The sequence below is a fragment of the Camelina sativa genome, chromosome 7 (assembly GCF_000633955.1).
Source record: "Camelina sativa cultivar DH55 chromosome 7, Cs, whole genome shotgun sequence".
NCBI classification, from domain to species: domain Eukaryota; kingdom Viridiplantae; phylum Streptophyta; class Magnoliopsida; order Brassicales; family Brassicaceae; genus Camelina; species Camelina sativa.
The window spans coordinates 21,007,972-21,034,467 of NC_025691.1; the positions used below are offsets into that span (position 1 = coordinate 21,007,972).

At 35.7% G+C, this 26,496-nt stretch overlaps 4 protein-coding genes across 4 annotated transcripts; 1 reads left to right on the forward strand and 3 right to left on the reverse strand.

Moving 5' to 3' along the window:
* Positions 1,662 to 8,659, forward strand: LOC104701754 (putative 1-phosphatidylinositol-3-phosphate 5-kinase FAB1C). Its single transcript, XM_010417493.2, has 11 exons — positions 1,662 to 2,973; positions 3,073 to 3,846; positions 3,955 to 4,108; positions 4,189 to 4,533; positions 4,623 to 5,396; positions 5,492 to 5,823; positions 5,901 to 6,027; positions 6,120 to 6,284; positions 6,362 to 7,699; positions 7,794 to 8,060; positions 8,150 to 8,659. Exons 1-11 carry the CDS (start codon positions 2,543 to 2,545, stop codon positions 8,402 to 8,404), a joined length of 4,962 nt encoding a protein of 1,653 aa, XP_010415795.1. The 5' UTR covers positions 1,662 to 2,542; the 3' UTR covers positions 8,405 to 8,659.
* On the reverse strand, positions 8,550 to 10,078 carry LOC104701755 (uncharacterized protein At1g66480). The gene is made up of 3 exons (XM_010417494.2): positions 9,667 to 10,078; positions 9,212 to 9,569; positions 8,550 to 8,916 (listed from the first exon to the last, which is right to left on the reverse strand). The coding sequence occupies exons 1-3, from the start codon at positions 9,891 to 9,893 to the stop codon at positions 8,872 to 8,874; spliced, it is 630 nt and encodes a 209-aa protein (XP_010415796.1). The 5' UTR covers positions 9,894 to 10,078; the 3' UTR covers positions 8,550 to 8,871.
* LOC104701756 (U-box domain-containing protein 10) lies at positions 10,408 to 13,051 on the reverse strand. The gene is made up of 4 exons (XM_010417495.1): positions 12,657 to 13,051; positions 12,281 to 12,397; positions 11,784 to 12,185; positions 10,408 to 11,692 (listed from the first exon to the last, which is right to left on the reverse strand). The coding sequence occupies exons 1-4, from the start codon at positions 12,948 to 12,950 to the stop codon at positions 10,610 to 10,612; spliced, it is 1,896 nt and encodes a 631-aa protein (XP_010415797.1). The 5' UTR covers positions 12,951 to 13,051; the 3' UTR covers positions 10,408 to 10,609.
* Positions 25,394 to 26,461, reverse strand: LOC104701757 (myb-related protein 308). Its single transcript, XM_010417496.2, has 3 exons — positions 26,233 to 26,461; positions 25,985 to 26,117; positions 25,394 to 25,888 (listed from the first exon to the last, which is right to left on the reverse strand). Exons 1-3 carry the CDS (start codon positions 26,270 to 26,272, stop codon positions 25,468 to 25,470), a joined length of 594 nt encoding a protein of 197 aa, XP_010415798.1. The 5' UTR covers positions 26,273 to 26,461; the 3' UTR covers positions 25,394 to 25,467.

A 26,496-nucleotide genomic window follows, 5' to 3' on the forward strand; every position in this document is an offset into this window, starting at 1 on the left:
ATCTAAACCCTAACCATCTCATTTGTAAACCCAAACCGACATATAATATCGTTTTAATTGTAAAATCTAAACCCTAACCATCTCATTTGTAAACCCAAACCAACATATAATTTTGTTCTAATTGTAAAATCTAAACCCTAACCACCTCATTTGTAAACCCAAACCGACATATAATTTCGTTTTAATTATAAAATCTAAACCCTAATTCTCATTTATAAACCCAAACCGATATAACCTCGTTTAATTGTAAAATCTAAATCAAGACAATATTTAACTTTCTTTAAATAAAAGTATATACAATTTGTTTCCTTAATTAATTTTGTTTTTAAATTTAATTTTTATTTATTTTTTAAATAAAATATTAAATAAAACATTCTGACTGGTTGAGAGAGAATGGGTTGAATACAAAGGTTCATCCCTACCATTTTTCTTTATTTGGGGTGGTCAAAAATACATATTATGTATATATATATATATAAAGAGGGAAAAAAGGTTGGAAATATGAGGATTAGATTAAAGACTTCAAAGGAGACCTAATAAAGTGATCAACCGATGAGTTAGACTAGAGAGAGATCAATTAGCCTTGCTTGACCCACACCTATAAAAAAGCTACACACACAAACGGATGGTTCCACCTTTTGTCAACGGCACGTGTTATATACGTCTGCAACACAAGCGCGTGATACGATAAAATGTAGTTCTCTCTTCTTCTTTTTTTTTTGCTTTTGGTATTTTAATTTTTCTTATTATTAAAATTATAATTTAATTAATGGGTAGAGATTTTTATTTTTAGGCGAAAAAAGAATACACCTTCCCGTTATTAACCCCCACCACTAACGGACAACTGTTTTAAGTTGTTAAGTAGCAATAGATAATAGATTAGTCATACACATAAATTAATCAAAACGATGTTTTAACACATAACCTAGTCAAAGTAAGTATGCAAAGATACTTCTAATTACAATTTACATCTTCCCATACAAGCTATTTTAATTAAAATCATTCGTGTTATTTTTTCATTCCCCAATTATATATTGCTAAAAAAACATCCCGTAATCATTATTATTTATTCTATTTTCATTATGTCAAAATATTGTTTTCCGTACAAAAATACAGTATGTTTTTATATACAAAGTATAGTAATTATGTTAAAATTTTTGACTAATTAATATTTTCCATTTAAAGATCAGATTCACATGTTTGTTACGGAATATAAAGTTTTAGGTATTATGATCATGAGAATCTTCTATATTTAATTTTCATCAATAAATATTAGAAAAATGTGTATCAAAAATACAAATAAAGAGAGAAAAAAGAGGAATTTTGGCGTGCAGGAGAATATATTATTATACATTAACAAAAAAAAGTAATTTAATTTATTAAAAGAATTAACTCAAAAAGTTTTTTTTTGTATAAAAGAAAGAAAAAAAAAAGAAAGGAAAACGCCGTTGAGGAATAGTGTGACCAATTGAAAACGGAAGCTTGAAGACGGAGTCACTGTCTTGTACAAAAAAAAAACGACTTTAAGGTCTTTGTCATGTTTTTATTATTTTCTTAAGGAAATAACAAAAAATTTATCTATCAAAACTAAAAAAAATGTTAAACAAAAACAAAAAAAGCCCCTAGTTGGAATTATAAAAAGAAAAAAAAAGGGAAGGGGGGGAGGGGGGAGAGAGAGAAAAAGGTGTGAACAGTTAATGGCGGAGCAGTATAAGGAATCGCTTCTCTCTAGAAATCTTATTATTGCCATAGCTGTTTTGGTTTTTTTTGTCTTTGTAATAAGAAGAAGAAATTACAAAAAAAAAGAAAAAGGTAAAAAATTTACAGAGAAGAAAGAAAGAAAGAAAGATGAAGAAGAAGCAATAAAAATTGTTACTTCTTTGAAAGAAAGAAAGAAAGAAAGAAAAAAAAGCTTCTCAAGAAAGTGTTATCGAGATGCGAGCTAAGTCCGGTAGTAGTAAAGGAACCTTCTCTGTACTTCTTCTCTTTCTCCTTTTGATTCTCATTTTGCCCAGTCTTTAATTTTTCTTTCCTTTTTTTTCTATTTCACTTTCCTTTTCTTCTTCAATTTTATCTCTTGCTTGGGGTTTTTTTTTTTTGTTCTTTTCTTGGATTTTTAAAGTTTGATTGAGGTCTGAAGAAGTCTTCTGAAGTTTTCTTGGGGTTGTTGGGTTTTGGATCTGTTTCTTGGTTCTTGATTATTATTAGTAGTTATTACTTCAAAAAAAAAAGATTTGGCTAATACTTGTGGGTTTTTTTTGATCTAGGGTTTGATGTAGGACTTTTGATTCTGAAACCAAAGAAAAAAAAGAAAAGAAAAAGTTTTTATTTCTTATCCAAATCTACCCACCATTTTTGTTGTGGGAGGTTTTTTTTTTCTTTTTTTTTTTTAATTATTTTGGGTTTATATACTCCTTTTTACCAAAGTCAGAGATTTGAGTTTTGTTTTTGTTTCCGTTCAAAATCTGGGTGAGAAGATTCAAAAATAGAGAAGGAGGAAGAGAATAGAGAGATTTGTTTAAAGTAAATATTTTGATTGTTTATGGGAATACCTGATGGTTCACTGCTAGATCTAATTGTTAAGGTTAGGTCTTGGATAACTTCGGATTCAAGTGATTCTTTCTCCTTGTCATCTAAACAAGACTTTGGAATTATGCCTATCGTTTCCAAAATGTGTCATGACTGTGGAACCAAGCTTGACCAAGGATTTTGTTGTCTTGGCTGTGGTTGTTGTTGGTGCAAGAGTTGTTGTTTCTCTGACTCTTGTGATACAGAAGAGAGGATTAAGCTTTGCAGAGAATGTGATGGTGAGGTTCATGAGTTAAGGGGTAAGAGCTATGATAAGGTTCATCCCAGGGATAGCCCTGATCCGCCTTCTTCCCTCGCTGCTGATGAAAGCGAGAGTCTTCTTGCTTCCAGTCTTGAAATCCGTGATTGTAGGAACATGGCTTCTATTCGTTGCTATCCTAGCAGGTATGTTTTGGTCTAAAAGATTCAATTTTTATGTTCAATCACGAGTCTTTGAACATGTTGGAGTAAGTAAGTGTGTGAATTATTATTGTTTGTTTGCAGGGGAGAGGAAGACGAGGGAAGATATAAACAGTTCTTAAGCCCTTCGAGTGAATACAATCAGGACAGTTCAGATATAGAGTCGGGTAGTGTTAGTGCTAGACATGAGCAATTTAGTTGTAAATCTTCTGCTGGTTCCAGTCCTCACGACAGTCCATTAAGGAACAATTTTAGTCCTCTTGGGCGCTTTGTACAGCACGCCAAAGACCTAAGCCCTACTGTTGGTTCATTTGATCATCATCACCAAGAACAACAACAACAACTTATGGCTGGTGATTTAGCTAAGTCAGGTCAGGGGGCATTGGATCCAGAAGATCACGAGGAAGAAGAGGATAAGTTGCAACAGCCGTTGGATTTTGAGAACAACGGCCGCATCTGGTATCCTCCACCTCCAGAAGATGAGAATGATGACGCTGAGAGTAATTACTTTCAATATGATGATGAAGACGATGATATTGGGGACTCTGCTACCGAGTTTTCATTGAGTAGTAGCTTTTCTAGCCACATTCCGACAAGAGAAAAATTAGGAGAAAACAGCAATGAACCTCTTCGAATTGTGGTGCATGACCACTTTAGAGCTCTTGTTGCAGAGTTATTGCGTGGGGAGGAGCTTTGTCCATTGGATGATGGCAATGCTGCAGACTGGATTGATATTGTCACTGCTTTAGCGTGGCAGGCTGCGAATTTTGTAAAGCCGGATACTCGTGCTGGCGGTAGTATGGATCCCGGGAATTATGTGAAAATAAAATGTGTAGCATCTGGAAATCAAAATGAAAGGTATATTTTTTTTGTCAGGACCTCTTCCTTTCAAATTCTTGACACTTTTCAACTCTTTAGTATTATCCTCTGGCTGATAGTTACTAATTGAATACCTTGTTTCTGCAGCATTCTCATCAGGGGAATAGTGTGTAGCAAGAACATTACGCATAAGCGAATGACCTCTCAGTACAAAAATCCTAGGGTGCTTCTTTTAGCTGGATCTCTTGAGTATCAGAGAGTTGCAGGCCAATTAGCATCCTTTAACACGTTGCTTCAACAGGTTGGTGTTTTACTGTTTCTTTATGATGAACTCTGATTAAAAAGTTGAACAAAACTGATTTTTTTTTTTGTGTTGGACAGGAAGATGAACATATGAAGGCGATAATAGCAAAGATTGAGTCTCTTCGTCCTAATGTTCTGCTGGTAGAGAAAAGTGCTTCTTCATATGCCCAGCAATACCTTCTAGAGAAGGAAATTTCATTGGTGCTCAATGTGAAAAGGTCATTGCTGGACCGTATAGCTCGTTGCACCGGTGCTGTTATTTGCCCCTCAGTAGATAGTATTAGTACTGCTCGATTGGGGCATTGTGAGCTGTTCCGGACTGAGAGAGTGTTGGAGCAACATGAAGCTGGCAACCAGTCAAACAGAAAACCATCAAGGACATTGATGTACTTTGAAGGGTGTCCTAAGCGCCTAGGTTGCACGGTATGCTTAAAAGCTTGAACCTTTGTGGCTAAGAAGTTCACCAGTTCGTCATTCTCAAATTGATTAGACTTTTCTTGAAACTTGTGCAGGTTGTACTTAGGGGAAGTTGTCGCGAGGAGCTGAAAAAGGTTAAGCACGTTATTCAGTACGCAGTATTTGCAGCTTATCATTTATCATTGGAGACATCATTCCTTGCGGACGAAGGTGCTTCTCTGCCTAAAGTTAAACTGAAGCAACCGGGGATGGTGCGGACAGCATCTCAGAGGAGAATAATTGATGAAGGCATTTCTTTAATAACTCAATCTCCTACAAAAACTGATGGTCAAGCTTTGATTGATACACCTGCACATGAAGATGAAATAACAGCCCCAATGCCGGAGCATGAAGTTTGTGAATCATTGTGCGAGGATTTTGATCCTAGTCAGATATTCCCACTGTCTTCTGAAGTTGAGACTGAACAATCTGATGCCCTGAATGATGTTTTTTCCAATAATTTGGTAACAAGATCATATTCGTCGAATCAGTTAAATGATATGCAAGAACATACTCTCTGCGTGAGTAGTGAAATCCCTGAAACACCAACTCAACTGCAGAGAAGTGAAGAAGAGAACAGCAGAAATGAAGAAGAAAACCAGTTAGTGAACACTCAAGATTTGTCACAACATGAGAGATTCGATGAAGATGATGTTTCCAGCGAATATTTCTCTGCTGCAGACTCTCATCAAAGCATACTGGTCTCATTTTCTAGCCGTTGTGTTCTGAAAGAATCAGTATGTGAACGCTCACGACTCTTGCGGATTAAGTTCTATGGATCATTTGATAAACCTCTCGGAAGATACTTGAAAGATGATCTTTTCGATAAGGTAACTCTTTTATCTAAAATGTTTAATCCACTCTTTTCGTCTTTCATAAGAGCCATAAAATAAGCTATACTCTTCTGTTTCTTGTCTCGTGACAGAATTCAAGTTGTAGATCCTGCAAGGAGCTGGTTGATGCCCATGTTCTCTGCTATTCTCATCAGAATGGAAACCTTACTATCAATGTTAGACGTCTCCCTTCCATGAAGCTTCCTGGTGAACAAGATGGGAAGATATGGATGTGGCATCGCTGCTTAAGATGTGCACATGAAGATGGAGTCCCACCTGCTACTCGTAGAATTGTTATGTCTGATGCTGCTTGGGGACTGTCTTTTGGAAAGTTTCTGGAACTTAGCTTTTCAAATCATGCAACTGCGAATCGTGTTGCATCTTGTGGCCATTCACTTCAGAGAGACTGCCTTCGATTCTATGGGTAAACTTTGTTTAATCTCACTCTTTAGCGTTATCTTAAAGTTGTTGAAGCACTAATAAAATTATGATTTTTTGTAGATTTGGGAATATGGTTGCGTTCTTTAGATATTCTCCCATCAATATACTTACTGTCCTCCTACCTCCATCAATGTTGGAATTCAACAGCCATCCTCAACCGGAGTGGATACGGACAGAAGCTGCCGAGGTAGATTTAAAGAAAAATTTTAAGGCTCTTTTTGTTGTGTCAGATTTTGGAAACGCAAATCTCATATACATTTTGTTTGTGCATTTGGACAGCTTGCTGGTAAAATGAGGACTATGTATGGGGAGATATCTGGTATGCTCAACCGTATGGAAGAAAAAAGCAGTTTGCTTGAACCTGAACAATCTGAAGCCTCTGATCTGCAGAGTCGTATCCTGGGGTTAAAAGATCAACTCGTTAAGGAAAAAGATGAATATGATGTGAGTATCCGATTCTTTTGCTTCTGTTTTCCCTTGTTGAATTTGCTATTGATGGTATCTTTCCTCATCATGAACAGGACGCACTGCAACCTATATTTGTGGAGGATCTTCAAGTTCAAGGGAGTTTGGATATTCTAGAGCTGAATCGACTAAGACGGGCACTCATGATTGGTGCTCATGCTTGGGATCATCAGCTTTACTTGTTAAACTCTCAACTCAAGAAAGCATATGTCTGTAAAACTGGTGACGGCAATGCTTCTCGGAATCCAGAGGTGCATGATGCTCCAAAGATTGATCATAGACAGCAGGAAGGTCAAAAAGATGGGGAAGAAAAAGCACATACTGATTCAGAAGCTAATGGTGATAACAAAGATACAGATAACATGCTTTCACCTGGCACTTCTCTGTCTGAGAGGATAGATTCAGCGTGGTTGGGCTCGTTTCAGAATCTTGAGAAAGCCGAGACCATTGCTAACACAGAAGGGTTCTCAGCTGCTAATTCTCCTCTCCGGAGGCTTGCTAGGCCAATCCGGGTCCAGTCTTTTGATTCAGCTATACGATTTCAAGAACGGATCCAAAAAGGTTGGCCACCGTCTTCTTTGTATCTCTCGACACTAAGGTCTTTCCACGCTTCTGGCGAGTACAGGAATATGGTGAGAGACCCTGTCTCAAATGTGATGAGGACTTACTCTCAAATGTTGCCGTTGGAAGTACAGAAGTTGGATCTGATTGTCGGTTCAGTGCCTACATACATCTCTTCAGCATCTCAAATGGCTGATGGAGCGCGGATGCTGATTCCTCAACGGGGACTTAATGATATCGTGGTTCCTGTATATGATGATGATCCAGCAAGTGTTGTGTCTTATGCTATCAACTCCAAGGAGTATAAGGAGTGGATCGTTAACAGAGGTATTACTACTAGTAGTAGTAGCAACAACTTGAATAATAGAGAGTCTGAACCTTCCACGTTCTCGACTTGGCGTTCTCTGTCGATGGATGTTGATTACATTCAACACGCGGTGTATGGATCTTCCCAAGACGATAAAAAGTCTCCACATTTGACCATTTCTTTCAGCGACCGTGCTACTTCATCCTCTAGTGCAACTGAAGGTAAAGTGAAGTTCTCTGTGACGTGTTATTTTGCAACGCAGTTTGAGACTCTGAGAAAGACGTGCTGTCCGAGCGAAGTGGACTTTGTGAGATCTTTGAGTCGGTGCCAGAGATGGTCTGCACAGGGAGGGAAAAGCAATGTTTACTTTGCTAAGTCATTGGACGAGAGGTTCATTATAAAACAAGTTGTCAAAACCGAGCTGGATTCTTTCGAGGATTTTGCACCTGAATACTTCAAATATTTGAAGGAGTCACTCAGTTCCGGGAGCCCCACTTGTCTTGCTAAGATTCTTGGTATTTACCAGGTAAGTTACAATATAGGGCATGTAAACTTGTGGGACTTTGTAATGGAGTACTTTGAGCATGTAAATAATTGATTGTAAATGCTATGGGTTGCAGGTTTCAATCAAACACCCGAAAGGTGGAAAAGAGACGAAAATGGATTTGATGGTGATGGAGAATCTCTTCTACAACAGAAGAATATCTAGGATCTATGATCTCAAGGGATCTGCACGGTCACGGTACAATCCAAACACATCGGGAACAGACAAAGTTTTGTTGGACATGAATCTGCTTGAGACACTGCGCACAGAACCTATATTTCTTGGTAGCAAGGCCAAGAGAAGCTTGGAAAGAGCCATATGGAACGACACAAACTTCTTGGCTGTAAGTGATTTCATTACCAGCAACTCATTTTGTTTCTTTACATGTTTTGATTAATCTGTTTTGCTGATTATCCATCCTCTTGTGGTTAGTCTGTGGATGTAATGGACTATTCATTGCTGGTTGGGTTCGACGAAGAGCGTAAGGAGTTGGTTCTTGGGATCATCGACTTCATGAGACAGTACACATGGGACAAGCACCTTGAGACATGGGTCAAAGCCTCAGGCATTTTGGGTGGACCTAAGAACGCTTCTCCAACCATAGTCTCACCAAAACAGTATAAGAGGAGGTTTAGAAAGGCCATGACCACTTATTTTCTCACTGTTCCTGAGCCATGGACCACTTGAGTGGAAAAATGAAAAACATTTTTCATCATTCTTTTGTTTACTGACTGATTCCAATTTGTTCTTCTCAAAAATTCTCAAAAAAAAAAAAAAAAAGGGAAATTGGTTTAACAGACATACAGGTTCGAACCTGACTGATTGATTTATCTTTTTTTTTTTTTTGGTGTGTCTCTCTGAGTCTGGAGAATTGTATATTGTAATTATCGGCCAAACTAAAGCCCCCCAAATTGAAAGAAAAAAATACTAATGATTTGCCTTTATCTTATGTCTCCTCTTTTGTTCTTCATTCATCCTATTTTAAACAGAAAACTGATTGTGACACAAAGTCATGTTGCAGTAACAAAAGAGTTAAGAACATTGTGCTTCACTGTGTTTAACAAAAGACTTGCTTCTGTCATCTTCATTAAACTCAACTAAAGATAATAATACTAATAATAATAATAATAATAATATAGGAAAACAAATAAAAATTACAGGTCTTCTGCTTTGCTCTTTTCGAGAAATTTAACCCTTTTCTGCAACCAAAAATATAAATGAGAATTTTCTTGAAACAATTCAAATTTTATCTTCCACTTGTTAATTTTTTTTTTTTTTTTTGATCAAACCACTTGTTAAATTATATGTATATTTGTCTTAATTTAGGATAGATCCTAGAAGAATCCTAGAAGAAGTTGTAACACAAGCAAGAAACACGTTTGTTTCCTAGTGGCAACTTTCGTAATAAAAGAAACAAGAAACATGGCTTGTGAAACGGATCGATGTTTCAACATAAATAAAGTAAGATCAAAGCATTTTAAAAGAAGTGATCACCTCTTCATGTGATTTGACACCTTCTTCTTCAATCTCAAAGCTGCTTTCTCCATTACGAAGCAAATGTTGTCTCTGATGAATCAAACCACTTGGTATGTTAAGGAGACAAAGTGCTGCAATCTTGTTGGAGAAATCAGAGCCACCACTCGCTTTCCTCAGTTTCTCAACTTTCCACTTTGGTAACTTCAACGTCACGCTACTCACTTGTCTCTCTTCATCATGATCAACCTCCTCATTCTTCTTCATTACCGAGAGATCAGACGATGATCTACGAGACAACTTTAGATTCTCTAGCCTCTCCTTCGCACTTATCTGAATTCCCGACCGAACCCTTCTTGGGGTTCTCTCTTTCCATGTTCTGCCATGTGGGTTACCATGATTACTATTAGAAAGATTCCAACTTTAAATACCTAAAACCAAGAGAACAAAAAATTGAGGAATATAATATACAGTACCTTGGAAGTTCCACCATGAAGTAAAGCCTTTTGGATTCCAAATTTTGGTGTGGCTCTAAGGGCTTTGCTCTGATCCCAAATTGTTTCACAGCTTCGGATTCCAAGAGAACGTATCCGGGAAAATCTTTAACAACCGTACCAGCTTTCACAGGCGTCTTCAGCTTGAAACTCTCACCATTGATGTTCATGACTTTCGCTGTTTTCTTGCTTCCCAAGCTATTACCCATTTGAGAATGTTGTTATTATGTAGGTTTACCAAAACTGTGAGCTTGCTTTTTAAGTCCACCAAAAAGAGAGATGGAAATGTTAAGAGCTCAGTAGTTCAAGGTGGGTGTTGTGTTAGATCAGATCATTATAGATTGTGGATTGATTTATGGTTGGTTGCTGATGGTAGTGAACCATTTTTTTAGTCAACAAAATGCCAAATCTTAAAAATTATTTAAAACAATGGGAAGACAAAGTTACGTCGCATTTCACTATCAATCTTTTGGAACTTTTGTGACCAATGTTTTTAGGAAAATGACTCTTTGCGTTAATCACTCCGATTAATCTGGAAAAGTTACGTTGTTTGAAAACACATTTGTTTTCACAAAGGAACGTGAATAGATTTTGACTTTTAACGAATTGGAAAACAAAAACTGATTTGATTTCTCTTTCCACGAATAGTAACTACTGCACGTGAACCAATCCCGTGAACCAATCCCGTGAACCTAAGAAATAGACCTTATTAAAAATCATATGGATCTTGAATTAACGAATTTGTATTTTTACAAAATTAACGAATCAATACAAAGGTGAGTGAGTAAGAAAGAGTTTGATTCTCGTTACTCTTTCAACTCCACCCTTACCAAACTAGTCTTTCAAAAACTCAAAATAAAACAAAAGAACATAATAAACAGATCAATAGAAACAGCCAGCAAAATTAAATTATGTTAATGGCTATTTAGAGTGATGCTAAATTTTTTGATGATTTACGGAGAAGCTCTAGTAGAGAGTTAGCTTTCCGCTTAGCTCTCTCTGTACCGTCTCTTGATAGTTCCATCAACGGAACAACCGCTCCGAGTCTACCAATGGAGATTAGTTTTTCGGTATCTCTCTTGCAAAGAGACAGCAGTATCGAAGCTGCGTTCTCTCGGTTTCTCGGTTGATCCTTCTGGAGACAATCTATCAAAGTCGGTATCACGCTGGCTCTCAAAATCGCAGCTTTCGCGTCTTGGTTAGTAGCTAGAACTGAGAGTATTGTCAACGCTTCTTCAGCCATCCTGAGGCTCGAGTCAGTTAGCATATTCACTAATGGCTTTACAATACCGGCTCTAACCGCTCTGCCTTTGTTTCCCTGATAAATACACAAGTTAAACAGAGCCGTAGCTGCGTCTTTCTTCCCTCTTGCGCTTCCGTTCTCAAGCAGACTCACTAAGGCCAGTATCGCACCCGATGCGCCTATAATGATCTTGTTCTCATCAGCTAACGAAAGGCTAAAGAGAGTAGCTGCAGCATTTTCTTTAGCTTCCATGGTTCCCGCTCGGAGGACTTGCACTATAGATGTGACTGCTCCTGCAAGCATGATCAGTTCTTTGTTGTGTTCGTATATAGAGAGGTTAAGAATGCAAGTGACAGCATTTTCCTGCGTTTCAGTGTCATCCGAGGTCAAAAGATTGACCAAAACAGGGATGGCTCCTGCTTCTGCAATCAGAATTCGGTTGTCCGTATTTCGTTTTGAAAGAGAGCGGAGTTCAGAAACCGCGCTTCTGCGGTCTTCGATTGATCGGGTAGAGAGCTTGCGAACCAATGCCCGGATCGCTGACATGTCTCCACTTAGATCACGGAAAGAGCCATCACAGTTTTTGGTCCTACCGTTCATATAACCACCTGGCTGCTCAATGTTGTGCTTCGTGCACCACTGAGAGATCAGGCTTCTGAGAACATAGTTTGGAGTAAGAGTAAAGTTTTCGAGTTTCTGCTGGGTCTTTGGACATCTCAGATTTCCACAGTCTATCCATCTTTGTATATACGACCTCTCATATGTCTGTCAAGGAAGAGGAGATATCAAAGTTAACGTTTTAAATCAACAACCATAAGCCAGCACTATGTAAAAGTTTTGATTTTTAAAATCAGACCTGTCCTGTGGAAACAATAGCAGGATCCTTCATCAGTTCCAGAGATATTGGACAAAGAAAATCCTCTGGGATAGTGAGGTTATCCGATTTCTTTGAGTCGTCAGTGTTCTTGGTAACAGCTTTCTCTAATCTCTCATCATCAGCATCCTTTGATAAAAAGAAGGCCAAGGAAACTGAAGAGCTCTTCCCAGGAGGCGGTGATTCAGATTTCTTCACATCTGCTAAAGGAACGTTGGAATACACTGTTTCTGGAATACTATCCAGCTTTTCAGTAACTTTGCTCTTTGTATTGCTTGAAGCATCTTTCACCATTGGCTCAGATAGAGCACTCGAGAACTTTTTCGAATTTAAAGACCCATATCTCTGCATTGCTCTTCTTAACTGTAATCTTGCTAGTTCCACCTGATCACAAGTAAAAACACCCTTCTAAACAACTCCACTCCAAAATGTCGTTATACAACTCTGCATATATACTCATGAACAAACTTTTTTTGTACCTGTTCACGGACTTCGTCAGAGATATCATATCGATCATAAGGCAAATTGCCTAATGCTTTCTCCAACTTCCAAGTAACGCATTGGAACTGAAAAGAGATTCTCTTGGCTGCTCCTTCCTTCAATCAAGAATGACATCCCAGAATGTCAAACAACAATCAATAGCTTTCAATCTAAAAGACTAAAATCAACATCGTCTTGCAACTCATAGCTATGATAAAATACATTGAATAGATCTAAGATAATACATTGACTTAATAATCCTCAGAGCAGAACGTTAATTTCTTTTCCGGCGTGTTTCCATATACAAAGGCTTCATGAGTTCGATTCCATTACGAAGAAGATGAAAGAAGTCAGTTTGTTTTAAGAAATGCTTACAGAGGACTCGCGAGCTTGGAAACTAGTAGCTGAGGACAAGAGACGCTTCGCGGCTTGAAGTCCCACAACAAGATCAGACCACCAATCACATTCACTAGAACTCAAAGAAGACGAAGCATCAGATTCCTCCGGCGTCGGAGAATCCCTAATCTCCTCAATCAAATGCGTCAACAGACCAACTCGTCGAGCGAGATCGGTACAATCCTTCTTAAACACACCTGAATTCACCGGAATCTCAACGATTTCGTTGATAAGACCGATCAGAGAAGCGGGAGTGATAGCTCCTCCAGCCATTACGCCGTCGCATACGGTGGCTGCGCCGAATTCGAATTTTGGGACTCCGCTCGCTCCTCTCTCTCTTTGACTCGGATGTGTCGAGAATTGTAATCGCTGGCTTTTTTATGTATCCCAACGAAGCCCATGTGGCTAAAGAAGAAGAGTCCTTATTACGACACCGTTTTAATCAAAGTCCAAAAATTGTTTTTCAATATCTATTTGATTTTATTTTTTTTAATAATGTTTTTAGATAATATTTATTACATTAATACAAAAATAATACAATAGAACAAAACTAGATAATTGAGAGGCGAGATTCGCGGTGTAAGTAGATAGAAGAAGAAGATGATACAGTTGTCAATTGTCATATAAAATTCAATTATTATGATTTTTTTTGTAATTATGGAAACAAAACTTTATAATATACTATTATATAGAAACGAACCATACTTTTTTTAAAAATTCAACAAAAAAAATAGAGTTTTATATTTATTTTAGGAAATGGTTTGTTGCGTGCGTGGTTGTAAAGCCGACCCTATATTTTAGTTGTATTGAAACTGTATTCTAATGAGGTTGTAAGGAATAAAAGAATTGGCCAATGATATATAATTGGTATAGTCTTCTTAATCTCGAATAGTAATTAATTAGTTAATAGTGTTTTATCTATGACATGGGAAAAAACTAAGATAAGACTTCACTTTATGTATATACTAGATATTCACCCGCGGTACATCGCGGAACTATTTTTTTTGTTTAGAAATACAAAATAAAATTTCTTTATTATATTAACTATATATATGTATATAATATATTTTGTATTTTTTAATCGTACTATAGTTTTACATCAATACATTCTGTAGTGTATAATTTTCATTGTCTACATGTAATGGTTTATTATATACAATTTAGGATATCCTTATTATTCATTAAATTTAATTGAGTCGACAAATATATTTTTTTGTGATTTTTCTTTTTCATTTACAATGTCGAGATAATAGTATTACATAATATATTATATTTTATAATTATATGAGTATACTATAATTTGACTTTGTAATTTTGGTTGTTTTATCTCTATATCATTTAACACTTTTGTATTTATAGTTGTGCAAGTCGATTAAAATGGTGAAGTGTTTTTTTGTAAAGTTTGATTTATATCAATTGTTTCTTATTAGTATGGATCAAAAATCTACATATTAATATATTAGCTACTGAAAAACACTTCGGTGAAGAAGGAAATTTTTTTTTAACAGTTTGTGTCAGTTCATACCCCACTTTTTAAAAATAAATTGAAGTTATTATCAACAGTTTAATCACTTGGCTTTCAAACACATGAAAATAAGTTATTACCAACATTTTTTTAGAGAATTGATTAATTAAATATAAAATATTTAATGTTAATAGGTGTTGGTCTACTTTTGGAAATTTGAATAGGAGAAAATCTTCTTAAATTAGATTCCAAATTTGATATTATTTAAAATAAAAAATAATTATAAAACTAATATTAATAGCATGATTGTAAATAAGTTCAAACTCTAGGATTTATTTCATAAATCTCTCCAAAAATATATATATAGATATATATATATATGCATATTGATATAGTCTTCTTAATCTCGAATGGTAATTCATTAGTTAGTAATATTTTATATATGAGATGGGAAGAAACTAAGATATAACTTCACTTTTTAGCATGTTAGGTGCATTGTATTGACATCTGTCTTACACTAATTGTAAAGACATTTTCTTTGTAACTATAGCTTTATACATTTTATTTTCATTTAATCATAACTTTCTTTTTATTATGTATAATTATAGTTTGTTTGATCTTTTGATTTGTTACCTTTCAAAATCTTTTTTATATCTTTATAACACCTTTTCAAAAAGTAGGAGTGTGAATTTTTCCATAGCAGAATTATTATATACTTTTGAGATTTTTCTTCGCAGGATCCAAGACAAACTCATTTAAAAGACATGATAGACACTACGACTACTTTAATATGTCGCTCAAAAGTATAATTACATTAGGTCACATATTCAACTTTTTTTTTTTTTTTTTTGGACAAATGTCACATATTCAACTTATATATCATCATCAAGCTTTTTACAAATATATACTGCTAAAAGTTTTTAAAACCATCTCCAATGATTTTTTCTATTTTTTTTTACTTTATAATAGAGATCTTTATAATAGAGGTGAGTTTTACTCCAACACACCTCTATTCTCACCTCTAAAATAGAGTTTCTCTATTTATAGAGGAATACTTTGTAGGAAAAAATAGAGTTCCTCTATAAATAGAGAAAAAAATAGCAATCTCTATTTTTGAGGTGAAAATAGAGGTGGATTGGAGTAAAATTCACTTCTATTATAGAGGATCTCTATTATAGAAAAAAAAAAAAAAACTATTGGAGATGCTCTGACAGAAAATTTTAGATATATTACAGTAAAAAAAAGTAATTCCAATCTAGAACAATTCTTGTAATTTATAATATAGACCCTTCCTTCAATACGAATTGTTTAGTTTTTTCTTTTTCAAAAAGGGTTAATACGAATTAATTATCGTCTGATCTGCAAATCCACTGTCATGTCACTGTGTTAATTTCTTCTTCTTGTAGCAAATGATTTTATTTGCTGACTCCATCTCCCCCAAGTTGGCCACGCAAACACTACTCCGGTGAAAATATTTAAATTTGTATTTAAATTTGTATATACAATATGGCATATAATTTCTTTAAACTATTTTACCAAATTAAATTTACTTTTGAAAAAATAGTTTTGAACAGGTTGTACAAATAAGTATGAAACGCCATTGCATTAAAAAGTCATATCGGTTTAAACAAAAGAAAGAAAGGTTCAACTACGACGTCCACATCGACCGCGTACGTCCTCCATGCCCGTGACTTCTGCATCCTCCATAATCTATACTATTAAAAATAATCTATACTAATAAAAGAAAAGCATTTTTAATAAATAGACATAAATTAAGAGATTATTACAATGAAATGCCACTGAAAACTAAATAAGGATAAGTATAAATAAGGAGCCAAACATAATGATATTGATAGGACCCAAACAGATTGAAATTAATGGTATTACCAAACCAAAATAAAATGATATAACCCTTCCAAATCAGATGCAATTGTAATACTTTTTTTTTTGGTCAAAAGGATGCAATTAATACCTAACATATACATATCATATCAAAATCGGGTGCTATTAATACCTACCATAACCATAACCAATCTAAATAAATCAACTCCCCAAAATTAGCTTAGATTATGTAAGGAAAAATAACGGAAATTAACACCACAATGTCGAACAGTTAACATAATCTTAGGATGTTAACTTATTTTAGTTTATTCCCAATAAATAATAACTGATCGAAATCACTTAAAAATATATCATAGTATGTCTCAAATTTCGAATTATGTATACAAGATTACGAAATAGTTTGTTTACTAAATTTTAGCATCTTACCAAATCTTGGTAGATAATATAATCAAATCTTGAATACTATGATATATTCTCTAGAACATCCCGCACTTACCCACATAATTAGCACGTCATAATTTGATGTAACGTATAACACAATTCAAATTATATTGTTAAGATTAGGAAAATCCTGTTTTAGAATATCTTTCCTAAAAGTAAATATGCGGTTAATAAGTAGTCAATTTGATATTTAATTTACACCTAAATTTCGGATAGTTAACATATGATCAATGTAGCCTATTTTGAGGAGTAGCGTATATTAAAGATTCCTTGATTGCACAATTAACATTAAAAACAATCAAATCTTATAGATATTTTAATATTAGTTTTTAAAGAAAATTTGACAAACTAATGAATAACGTAACCGACTAAATGTATCTATAAATAAGTCGTCAATTCACAATAACTCAATACTCGAAAAAAGTCCATCACCAAAAACAGAGAGGTTCTTTGTGAAAACCTTATTTTGTGTGGTCAAAATTTATTTGTTCTTTGTTTTGTTTTTAGATTGTTATATGTTTAGATGTTCTGTTTATTCACTTTTTTAGTTTATGATTATTATATTTATTCTGAGTTATAATTTAAAGAAATAAGCTAATATTTATAATGTGTTTATGTAGGGTTTTAAAGTATATTTGGAGAAGCCTATGGTGTTGTCTTCTAATTTTAGGTGAGAAGTTAAAACTTTGTCATTTAAATTGTATAATAGTGATCTCAACTTTTCAGAAGATATTTCAATGGCATTCTCAACTTTTTATGTATATAGGTTAAGAGATGAAGTTGCTGGTTAAACATGACAGTACATGTTGTGATCAAAGAGTGGTAACTTCACTTTTACACAAAATTATAATTGGTATAATGGATGTAAGCCTAATTTTGTCTACAATTTATTTCCTGTAAATGCTAAGCATACATCTCACAACCAATCAAGAAAAATTTAAAAGTAAATCAATTAATTTTCTTTCTCAGATGTATATTACCAATTTCTACTAACTTCTTAGGGGTATTCTTATTGTTTTTATTTCAGGGTCAATACTTGATCACAAGTCGATTTATTGATCCATACACAAACAAGTATAAAAATTTCATAGATGTTTTTCACTTAATTTGTATCTATTTTCTTTTCAAATACTTTCTAATCCGATATTTTTATCTATATCCAGATTGTGAATATTGGCCAAATTGAGAGAATTTATCATCAAAACATCATACTCCATTCTTAACTCCAAATGCAAATGTAGTGTAAATGTATGGTGTTAGAAATAATTTTTTTTTAACTCATCTACGGTTCCTCTTATGTTTTTTAATGCTTGGTTCTATTTTTTTAATATAAAACTTATGTTTATATAAGTTGTGTATGAGGAGAAGTCAGAACTGTCTTCTTATTTCATGTTAATACACCGTTTACAGAATATAATATAAGCTACTTTCTGGTGGATATTTTAATAATGTTCATAACCTTTTTTTTTTTGTCAAAAGTGGTCATAACCTTCTAAGTAAAAGTTACAAGTGTATATATGCTCTTCACACTATAAGGTTAAGATATTGTGTTCAAAAAATGGTTCCAAACATCTTCAGAAAACTATCATTAAATGTTTTTAAATTGTGAAGAATTTAGAAAGAATTTACTTCTCATGTGATTTGTTTTCAGCAAACATGCATACTTATCATCTTTTGTCAAGGTTCGGACACAGTTATTAGAGATAAAAAATGGAGAATAGAAACAAGACAGAAATTTGGAAATAATTCGTTTTACTTTATGAATGTCTCAAGTTAAAAGTACAACAGAAACATAATAATATTTAGAAATCGATGAAGCCAAAGAAATACCAACCTATATAATCCATTTGATAACACACATTGCCACAGTAGATTAATTGCATTTGATCCATATGAATTATAATAATTTTAAAAGTTTTAGAAAATACAAGAGGGACGAGATAGTAATATATATTCAAAAAATTTCGTAGAGCTATTTATTTCAACTAACAGATATGAGACGTGAACGGTAATTCATAAAATAAAATACATTTTCTAAACTATTTTTGATCGAATACCAGATGAAAATTTCGGGTAACGAGACAAGATTTGAAAATTTGGATAACTAAATATATGTATTTTTTTGGTGAATCCTGCGGATTTTCAAGTTGTTTATGAGTTTTTCAAAATAAACAAAACATCAAACTATATCTTATGTATTTTCCAGATATATATATATATATATATATATATTATATAGTATTAAAATCTTATAATAATTTGTAATAGATATGACATAATTATCAAAATTTAAATTTTCTGAAACCATATTGTATTTATGGTAAAACTATTTATTATTAGAATTAATTAATTGACGCAGTCGGAATGCACTAGAACAACAAGCGTTGGTTCTATAATTAAAGAATCAAGTTTGCAAGCGACAAACTTGAAGAAATATGCTCTGGAATCCACCAGAAAGATAAAGCTCGAAAACTCAAGACTTTTGATTGATAAGAATGAATAATAGTCGTCCAAAACATAAGACCTAGCTCTCTATTTATAGAGAAAGCCTACTGCATAAAATAGGAAAATTACTAGAATCCTAATTAGAAAAGGAAAACACTAAAATAGGAAAATATCTAGAAAGAACTAGTTAACCGTCTCCTGCATCAGTCTCCTCCACCTCCAAAGAACTCGACCCCGGGTTCTCATCTGGATAAAGAACACAATCGGCATGATACTCATAAATGTCAGCTACATTGAACGTATGAGAGATGTTCATGTCGTTGGGAAGATCCACTACATAAGCATTGTCATTGAGTGTCTTCAATATCTTGAACGGACCATACTTGCGAGGCTGAAGCTTGCGATAAGTACCAACTGGAAACCTTTCTTTTCTGAGAAATACCATTACTTCATCTCCTTCCTTGAAAACTTTGAGCCTGCGACGTTTATCTGCTGCTTTCTTATTCTTTTGCCCAGTTGCTTCCAAGCTTGCTCGAACTGCTTCTTTAGTGTCCAAAATGTCTTTAGCCATTGCCTCAGCTGACGCACTAACTCCAGGAGCCTTCGGTAATGGAACTAAATCGACTACATGCTTCGGGACAGAGGTATACACCAAGGAAAATGGTGATTTTCCTGTAGCTGAATGCACGGCCATGTTGTATGCGAATTCCACCTGTGGCAAAGCGAGATCCCACTGTTTTGGTTTATCACCACAAACACTTCGTATCATATTGCCCAACGTCCGGTTTGTCACCTCGGTTTGTCCATCACTCTGCGGATGAGCCGTAGAGCTTCGTTTCAAACTTGTTCCAAACAGCCTCCATAACGTAATCCAGAAATGGCTGAGAAACTTGGTATCTCTGTCTGAAACTATTGATTTAGGAACTCCATGGAGACGCACAATTTCTCGAAAGAACAATTTGGCTATGTTGGTTGCATCTGCGGTCTTCCTACAAGCAATGAAGTGTGTCATTTTGGAGAACCTGTCAACAACAACAAACACAGAATCCACACCTCGTTGAGTCCGTGGTAATCCCAACACAAAATCCATAGACAGGTCTTGCCAGATATCATCAGGAACGGGTAATGGCATGTAAAGGCCCGTATTCTGAGATTGACCTTTAGAAACCTGACATATATAACACCTCCGAACAATAGCTCCAGCGTCCTTCCGAAGATGCGGCCAATAATACCTTTCCTCTAAACTTGCGATTGTCTTATCACGTCCCAAATGACCACTAAGACCACCGCCATGTAAATCTCGTATCAACTTCTCGCGCAGAGAAGAACAAGGAATGCAAAGCCTATCTCCTTTAAAAAGATAGCCGTCACGTTCATGGAAATCAGCCGAAGGGTGCTTCTTACAACACTTGACCCACAATTCTTTGAATTCTTCATCTTGTCCATACAAATCTTTTAAGAACTCAAAACCCACAATCTCATGTGTTAAGGTAGTTAATAAGGAAGCCCTTCTACTCAAAGCATCTGCTACCCTATTAAGTGTTCCAGACTTGTGCTGAATAATAAAAGGGAATTTTTGCAGAAAACTAACCCATCGAGCTTGCATCTTATTGATCACCTTTTGGCTGTGAAGAAATTTGAGAGCTTGATGGTCCGTGAAAAGTATAAACTCACGCTGAACCAGATAGTGCTCCCATTGTTTCAAGGCTCGAAACACAGCATAGAACTCCTGATCATAAGTACTCCACTTCTGGCGTGCTTCACTTAGCTTTTCACTAAAGAAAGCGACATGTCGCTTCTCTTGTGACAGTACAACCCCTATTCCCACGCCACTTGCGTCACACTCCACTTGAAACACTTTATCAAAATCCGGTAATGCTAATACTGGAGCAGTACAAAGCTTCTCCTTAATCAATGCAAAGCTCTCGTCTTGTTCCGGACCCCATTGAAACTTTCCCTTCTTCAAACACTCTGTAATAGGTGCAGTAATGGTACTGAAGTCTCTCACAAACCTTCTATAGAAGGTAGCAAGACCATGAAAACTACGTACTTCAGTTACGGATTTAGGAACAGGCCAATCTTGGATTGCACTCACTTTGGCTTCGTCCACCTGAATCCCATCCTCACCAACGACAAACCCCAGAAATAACAGCTTGTTTGTGCATAATGTACACTTCTTTAGGTTCACGTACAACTGATTTTCTTGGAGAACTTGCAAAACCTGCTTTAAATGCCCCAAATGGTCGTCCCTGGTTCTGCTATAGATCAAAATATCATCGAAGTAAACTACTACAAAAGATCCAATGAAAGGACGAAGAATCTGATTCATCATCCTCATGAAAGTGCTAGGAGCATTTGATAATCCAAAAGGCATCACCAACCATTCATACAATCCGTCTTTGCTCTTAAATGCAGTTTTCCATTCGTCGCCAGGCCTGATGCGAATTTGGTGGTATCCACTTCGTAGATCGATTTTCAAAAATAGCTTCGCTCCGTTTAGCTCATCAAGCATATCTTCTAATCTAGGGATAGGAAACCGGTACTTGATTGTTATCTTGTTAATGGCTCTAGAATCAACACACATTCACCACTGATTACCCTTCTTTGGAACGAGAAGAACCGGTACAGCACAAGGGCTCATGCTCTCGCGGATTAACCCTTTCCTCAGCAAATCTTCAATCTGGTCCCTTACAATTTCGTTCTCCTTAGGACTAAGTCGATAGTGGGGAAGATTAGGTAGGCTAGAACCTGGAATCAAGTCAATGTGATGCTGAATATCACGCATAGGAGGCAGGTCGTTAGGCAGCTCTTCCGCAACTAACTCCTTGTAATCTTCCAAAATTTCTAACACCTCACGTGGAGTTGTTGTCTCCTCCGTCACGGCACTCATCACCCCTTTGATCACAATTGGATAAAAACACTTTGATTCCTTAACCGACTTGTCAAGTTCTTTATCATCATATGACATGATGAGGAAGCTTGACTTCTTCTCCTTTGTGACACTACCAAAATCCTTAACAGGAGCCATTGCAATTTTATGAGTCCCCCATGTAAACATAATCACATTGTCACGTCCTCGGTACGTAATGTCGTTATCAAACTGTCATGGTCGCCCAAGGAGAATATGACAAACATCCATATCCAAAACATCACAGATTATCTCTTCTTTGTAATGCTTACCAATTGATAAAGGAATTTTGCAAGTTTCGCTAACCCCTACTTTAGATCCTTTCTTCACCCATCCGAGACCATATGGTTTCTCATGACGAGTCATGGGCATTTTCAAATAATCCACCAGCTTTTGAGAAACTAAATTCTCGGAACACCCATTGTCAACGATCACATTGCACACCTTGTTCTGAATAGAACAATGCGTTTTAAACAGATTCTTGCGTTGTCCTTCTTCTTTGGATGATAGCAACAGTCACTGTAAAACAATGTTGATTCTGTCCTCAGATTCCTCTTCTGCAAATTCAACTCCCTCATACTCATCATTCTCCGCAAAATCGTCCTCTTCTTCTTCTTCTAAGAATGCAACCGTTCTTCGACTGGGACAAACATTCGATTTATGACCTTGTCCTTGGCAACGGAAACACTTATCGATGGATGGCCTTGCATAATTATTACCTTGCTTCTGGATCGGTGCTTTGCTTTGATGAGCATTATTAGAACCAGTGTTAGAACTTCCAGCTCCTTTGTTCCCAAGGCTAGTATCCTTTGCCATTGCACTCTTCTCTTTATCTCCAGATAATTCAGAATTATTCTGGGGCGGGTATCTTCTGAATGAAGTAAAAGTACGAGGAGATTTTTCCATTAACTCAGCTTTCAAAGCTAGACTAGAAGCCTCTTGCATAGTCCATACAGTTTGCAAACCTATCCTCTCCTGCATAGAACTCTTCAGCCCACTAATGTATCTTGCAACTTTCTGATTTTCGGTCTCTTCTAAATCATTGCGCTCTGAGAATCGCAAGAACTCTGCTGTATATTCTGTCACGGTCCTCTTTCCTTGAACACATTCAATATAAATCTTATAGAGAATCTGTTCATAGTCCTCAGGTAAGAACTTTTCCATCATGAGCTGTTTCATTCGCCTCCATGTCTTGACTGGTCCTTTCCTTTGTCTTTGCCTTTGAACAACAAGTTTATCCCACCACACGGCAGCAGTTTTTTTCAATCTAATCGCCACCATCTTAACTTGCTTATTCTCAGGAACCTCCATGACCTCGAAAAATCTATCAACGTCGATCTTCCAATCCAAGAACTCCTCAACTCCCATAGTTCCGTTGAACGATGGAATATCAGCTTTGACTCGATAGTCATGATTTCCTTGACGATTTCTTTGCTCAACTTCTTCTTCCACAATTTCTTCTTCAGAGTCCTCCTCCGAGCTAGAATTGTCAACAACCACATGATTGTGCCTGCCTTGTTGTCGATTGTTTCCACCGGGTCGTTGATTATTTCCACCTTGTTGGGCCCGAACTGGTACCACAACAGCCGGATTGTTTCCTCCTTGTTGATTTGGATTTGGTCCCCTTTGATCTCCTCCTCCCTGTATCGCGTTAGCAATCTGCTGGGGTAAAGCCGCAAACTGATTGTTAAGCGCTGTCAACAGATCCGCCATCTGAGCGTTGAAATTGGCGAGTTCACCTCTTAAACCCTCCATGTCGGCTTTGGTTAACGGTCGATCACCCATAGCTGATCAAGCTTCGAAAAGAGAAGGAAAAAGCCTGCTCTGATACCACTTGACGCAGTCGGAATGCACTAGAACAACAAGCGTTGGTTCTATAATTAAAGAATCAAGTTTGAAAGCGACAAACTTGAAGAAATATGCTCTGGAATCTACCAGAAAGGTAAAGCTCGAAAACTCAAGACTTTTGATTGATAAGAATGAATAATAGTCGTCCAAAACATAAGACCTAGCTCTCTATTTATAGAGAAAGCCTACTGCATAAAATAGGAAAATTACTAGAATCCTAATTAGAAAAGGAAAACACTAAAATAGGAAAATATCTAGAAAGAACTAGTTAACCGTCTCCTGCATCATTAATTTTAGCTTGAAATATATTTAATAAATGAGATAAAATGATTTATTGAGCAACTGGAGGTGTTTACTATTTGGGTTTAGAGGGACGGCTTTTTACGGAGAAAGAAAATATTATATATGTTAGAGGAATGGCTATCGAGACATGGTTTAGACTTAGTTTTCCGCACAATTTAGACTTATTTTTTAAAATCAACCCCACACGGGTACGTGCGGATCAGAATCTAGTAACCATTAACAACTTGAAAAAATAGACAACATTATTTCATAGACGTATTTGGAAGGTTTGACTGGGCTGATTTCGTAAATTTTTTGGTCATATGCAGAAATAAGATGTCTACATTGAAGTTTATAATACGGCATGTGAATGTTGCTTTCAACATCCACACACAACTCTCCACTGACCTCATTAGAATCCTGACATTAATTCATCAATAACAATATAAACTGCCACACAATACTGAAGTGAATATAATAGATATGTAAGTGAAGGTGTGAGATCAGAGTTTATGCATGCAGTAGTGGAATCCACTTCATTGATGGTTGTAGATCTGAAATAGTAGAAACAACTTTTAATGGTTCTTTATGATAAATAGTGGTCCATTTTCTCAGCAAACAATCTTCTTTCTACTTGCCACACATTCATTTTCTTTGGTCATACAGTTCTGTTTAATACTAAATGATGTTATAGCGGTTTGTACATAAAGGTAATTTACTTCCTTTTTTTTTCACGCACCATGTGCAAATTGTTTAAACAAAATTCAATTCTCTAACTGATATAAACACAATAACATTACAATTTGTATTCTAATGTATGCTGCTCTTTGTTCCTATCTTTTTATGTCAGTACACTATATGATTAAAGACATCTTTATCTACATGAATTTCTCATTCATTTTTTTTTTGGTCAAAGGAATTTTCATTCTTTTGTAACATTAATATTAACTCAAATTCTCTATATATAAAAAAAAAAGTTTTCTCAAACTGCACCAGAGTAAATCTCAAATAGAATGTAGCATTAATTCGTTTTCATGGTGTTTAATTTATACTAGCTGATGAGCTAATATTTGACTTTATAGTCTCCATGCTTAAGACAACCTTAAGTTGATATGTTTTCTTTTCGTTTTGTAAGTATATTAATTTGCTTCCTTTATATCTTTCGTAAGTAATTTTCATATTGATATATAGATTCCATTTTGCAAAAAGAGTGTTTTAGATTGCTTTTGCGTAAAGAGTAAAGTGTAGTTTGGTAGGAGATGAACAAACTTGTCCATTTTAAGAGAGTTAACTAATGCTTCCCGTCAATGTGCACCGCATATTCATAGCTCCATTAGCTAATTTCTTGCAGCTTGATTGATCCAATTCAGTTATCGTCGGTCGGTTATCAACGGTTTACTACTAGGTACTAGTAATCATTTCACTTCATTGAAAACGAAACCAGAAATTTAATAGAATAGTTGTTCAACGAACAACCGGTCCATATCAGGACTAACATATCTCTCTAGTGAATATTATAACATTATATAGAAAGATGGCTACAAAGAAATATATCAACTTTACTGGAATAGAAGAAGCGTTTCTTGACCTGTTGAACCATTTTTAGAGGATTCGCTAGAGTCCTGAAGACAACGACCTGGTAAAGAAGTCGGGGTCGGGATGAGACCGATGTTGAGGTCAGGCAAACGACTTTGTCCGGTACTATTACTATCCTCCGAGCAATTGGTACATGAAATGGGTAAAAATGTTATACCACATGATTCGGATACCGAAGAAGACTGATCACTGATGATCTTGGTTTCATGTTCCTTATGCGAGGACTTGACGTAACGTCTGGAAATGTAGCTTGTGTGATGGTGGAGACGATGATTGGTTGGGTCGATTCCCATTTTGATGAGTTTCCTCCTTAAGTAAGTTTCCCAATGGATCCTAACTTCGTTGTCGGTTCGTCCAGGCAATCTTCCCGCTATCAATGCCCATCTGAAAAACAAAGTACCAACAAATTTTAACTGTCACACATTCACATTACATTCAATTAATACTAAACTAATGAAGATGAGGAATGAATAAAAGAACCTATTGCCAAGAAGTGCATGAAGCTTGAGGATGAGGTCGTCTTCATCTTTTGAGAAGTTGTTGCTTTGTTTTACTTCTGGCCTCACGTAGTTTCTCCCTCTCAATCGACATCTCTTACCACGGTGTTGCATTCCTTAAAAAAAAAGCGAATAGGGATCAAATTTCACAAACTTAAACTCCCTCATGTATATGTGATCTATGAATAGTAAAAACACACAATTATTACTGTTTCAAAAGAAAATAGTTACCTGAAGGGGAAGAGGGAGCGCGGAGGGGGATTTTGTTCATGTCCTTATTCAAAGTGAGCTAGATTGGTACTTGAGTTGTGTTTTTTGAACTGTTGATTGATTGTGAGGTTGTTTGCGAGAAGCAACTGATAAACATATATATAATTAGGGAATGGATGACAGAGGATAGAAGGTTGACTTGGACTGGTGGGTTGAGAGAAGCGTGCATGCTATAATCAAAATATTAATGAACGAGGAAGAACAAGAAGAACACATCAACCTTGT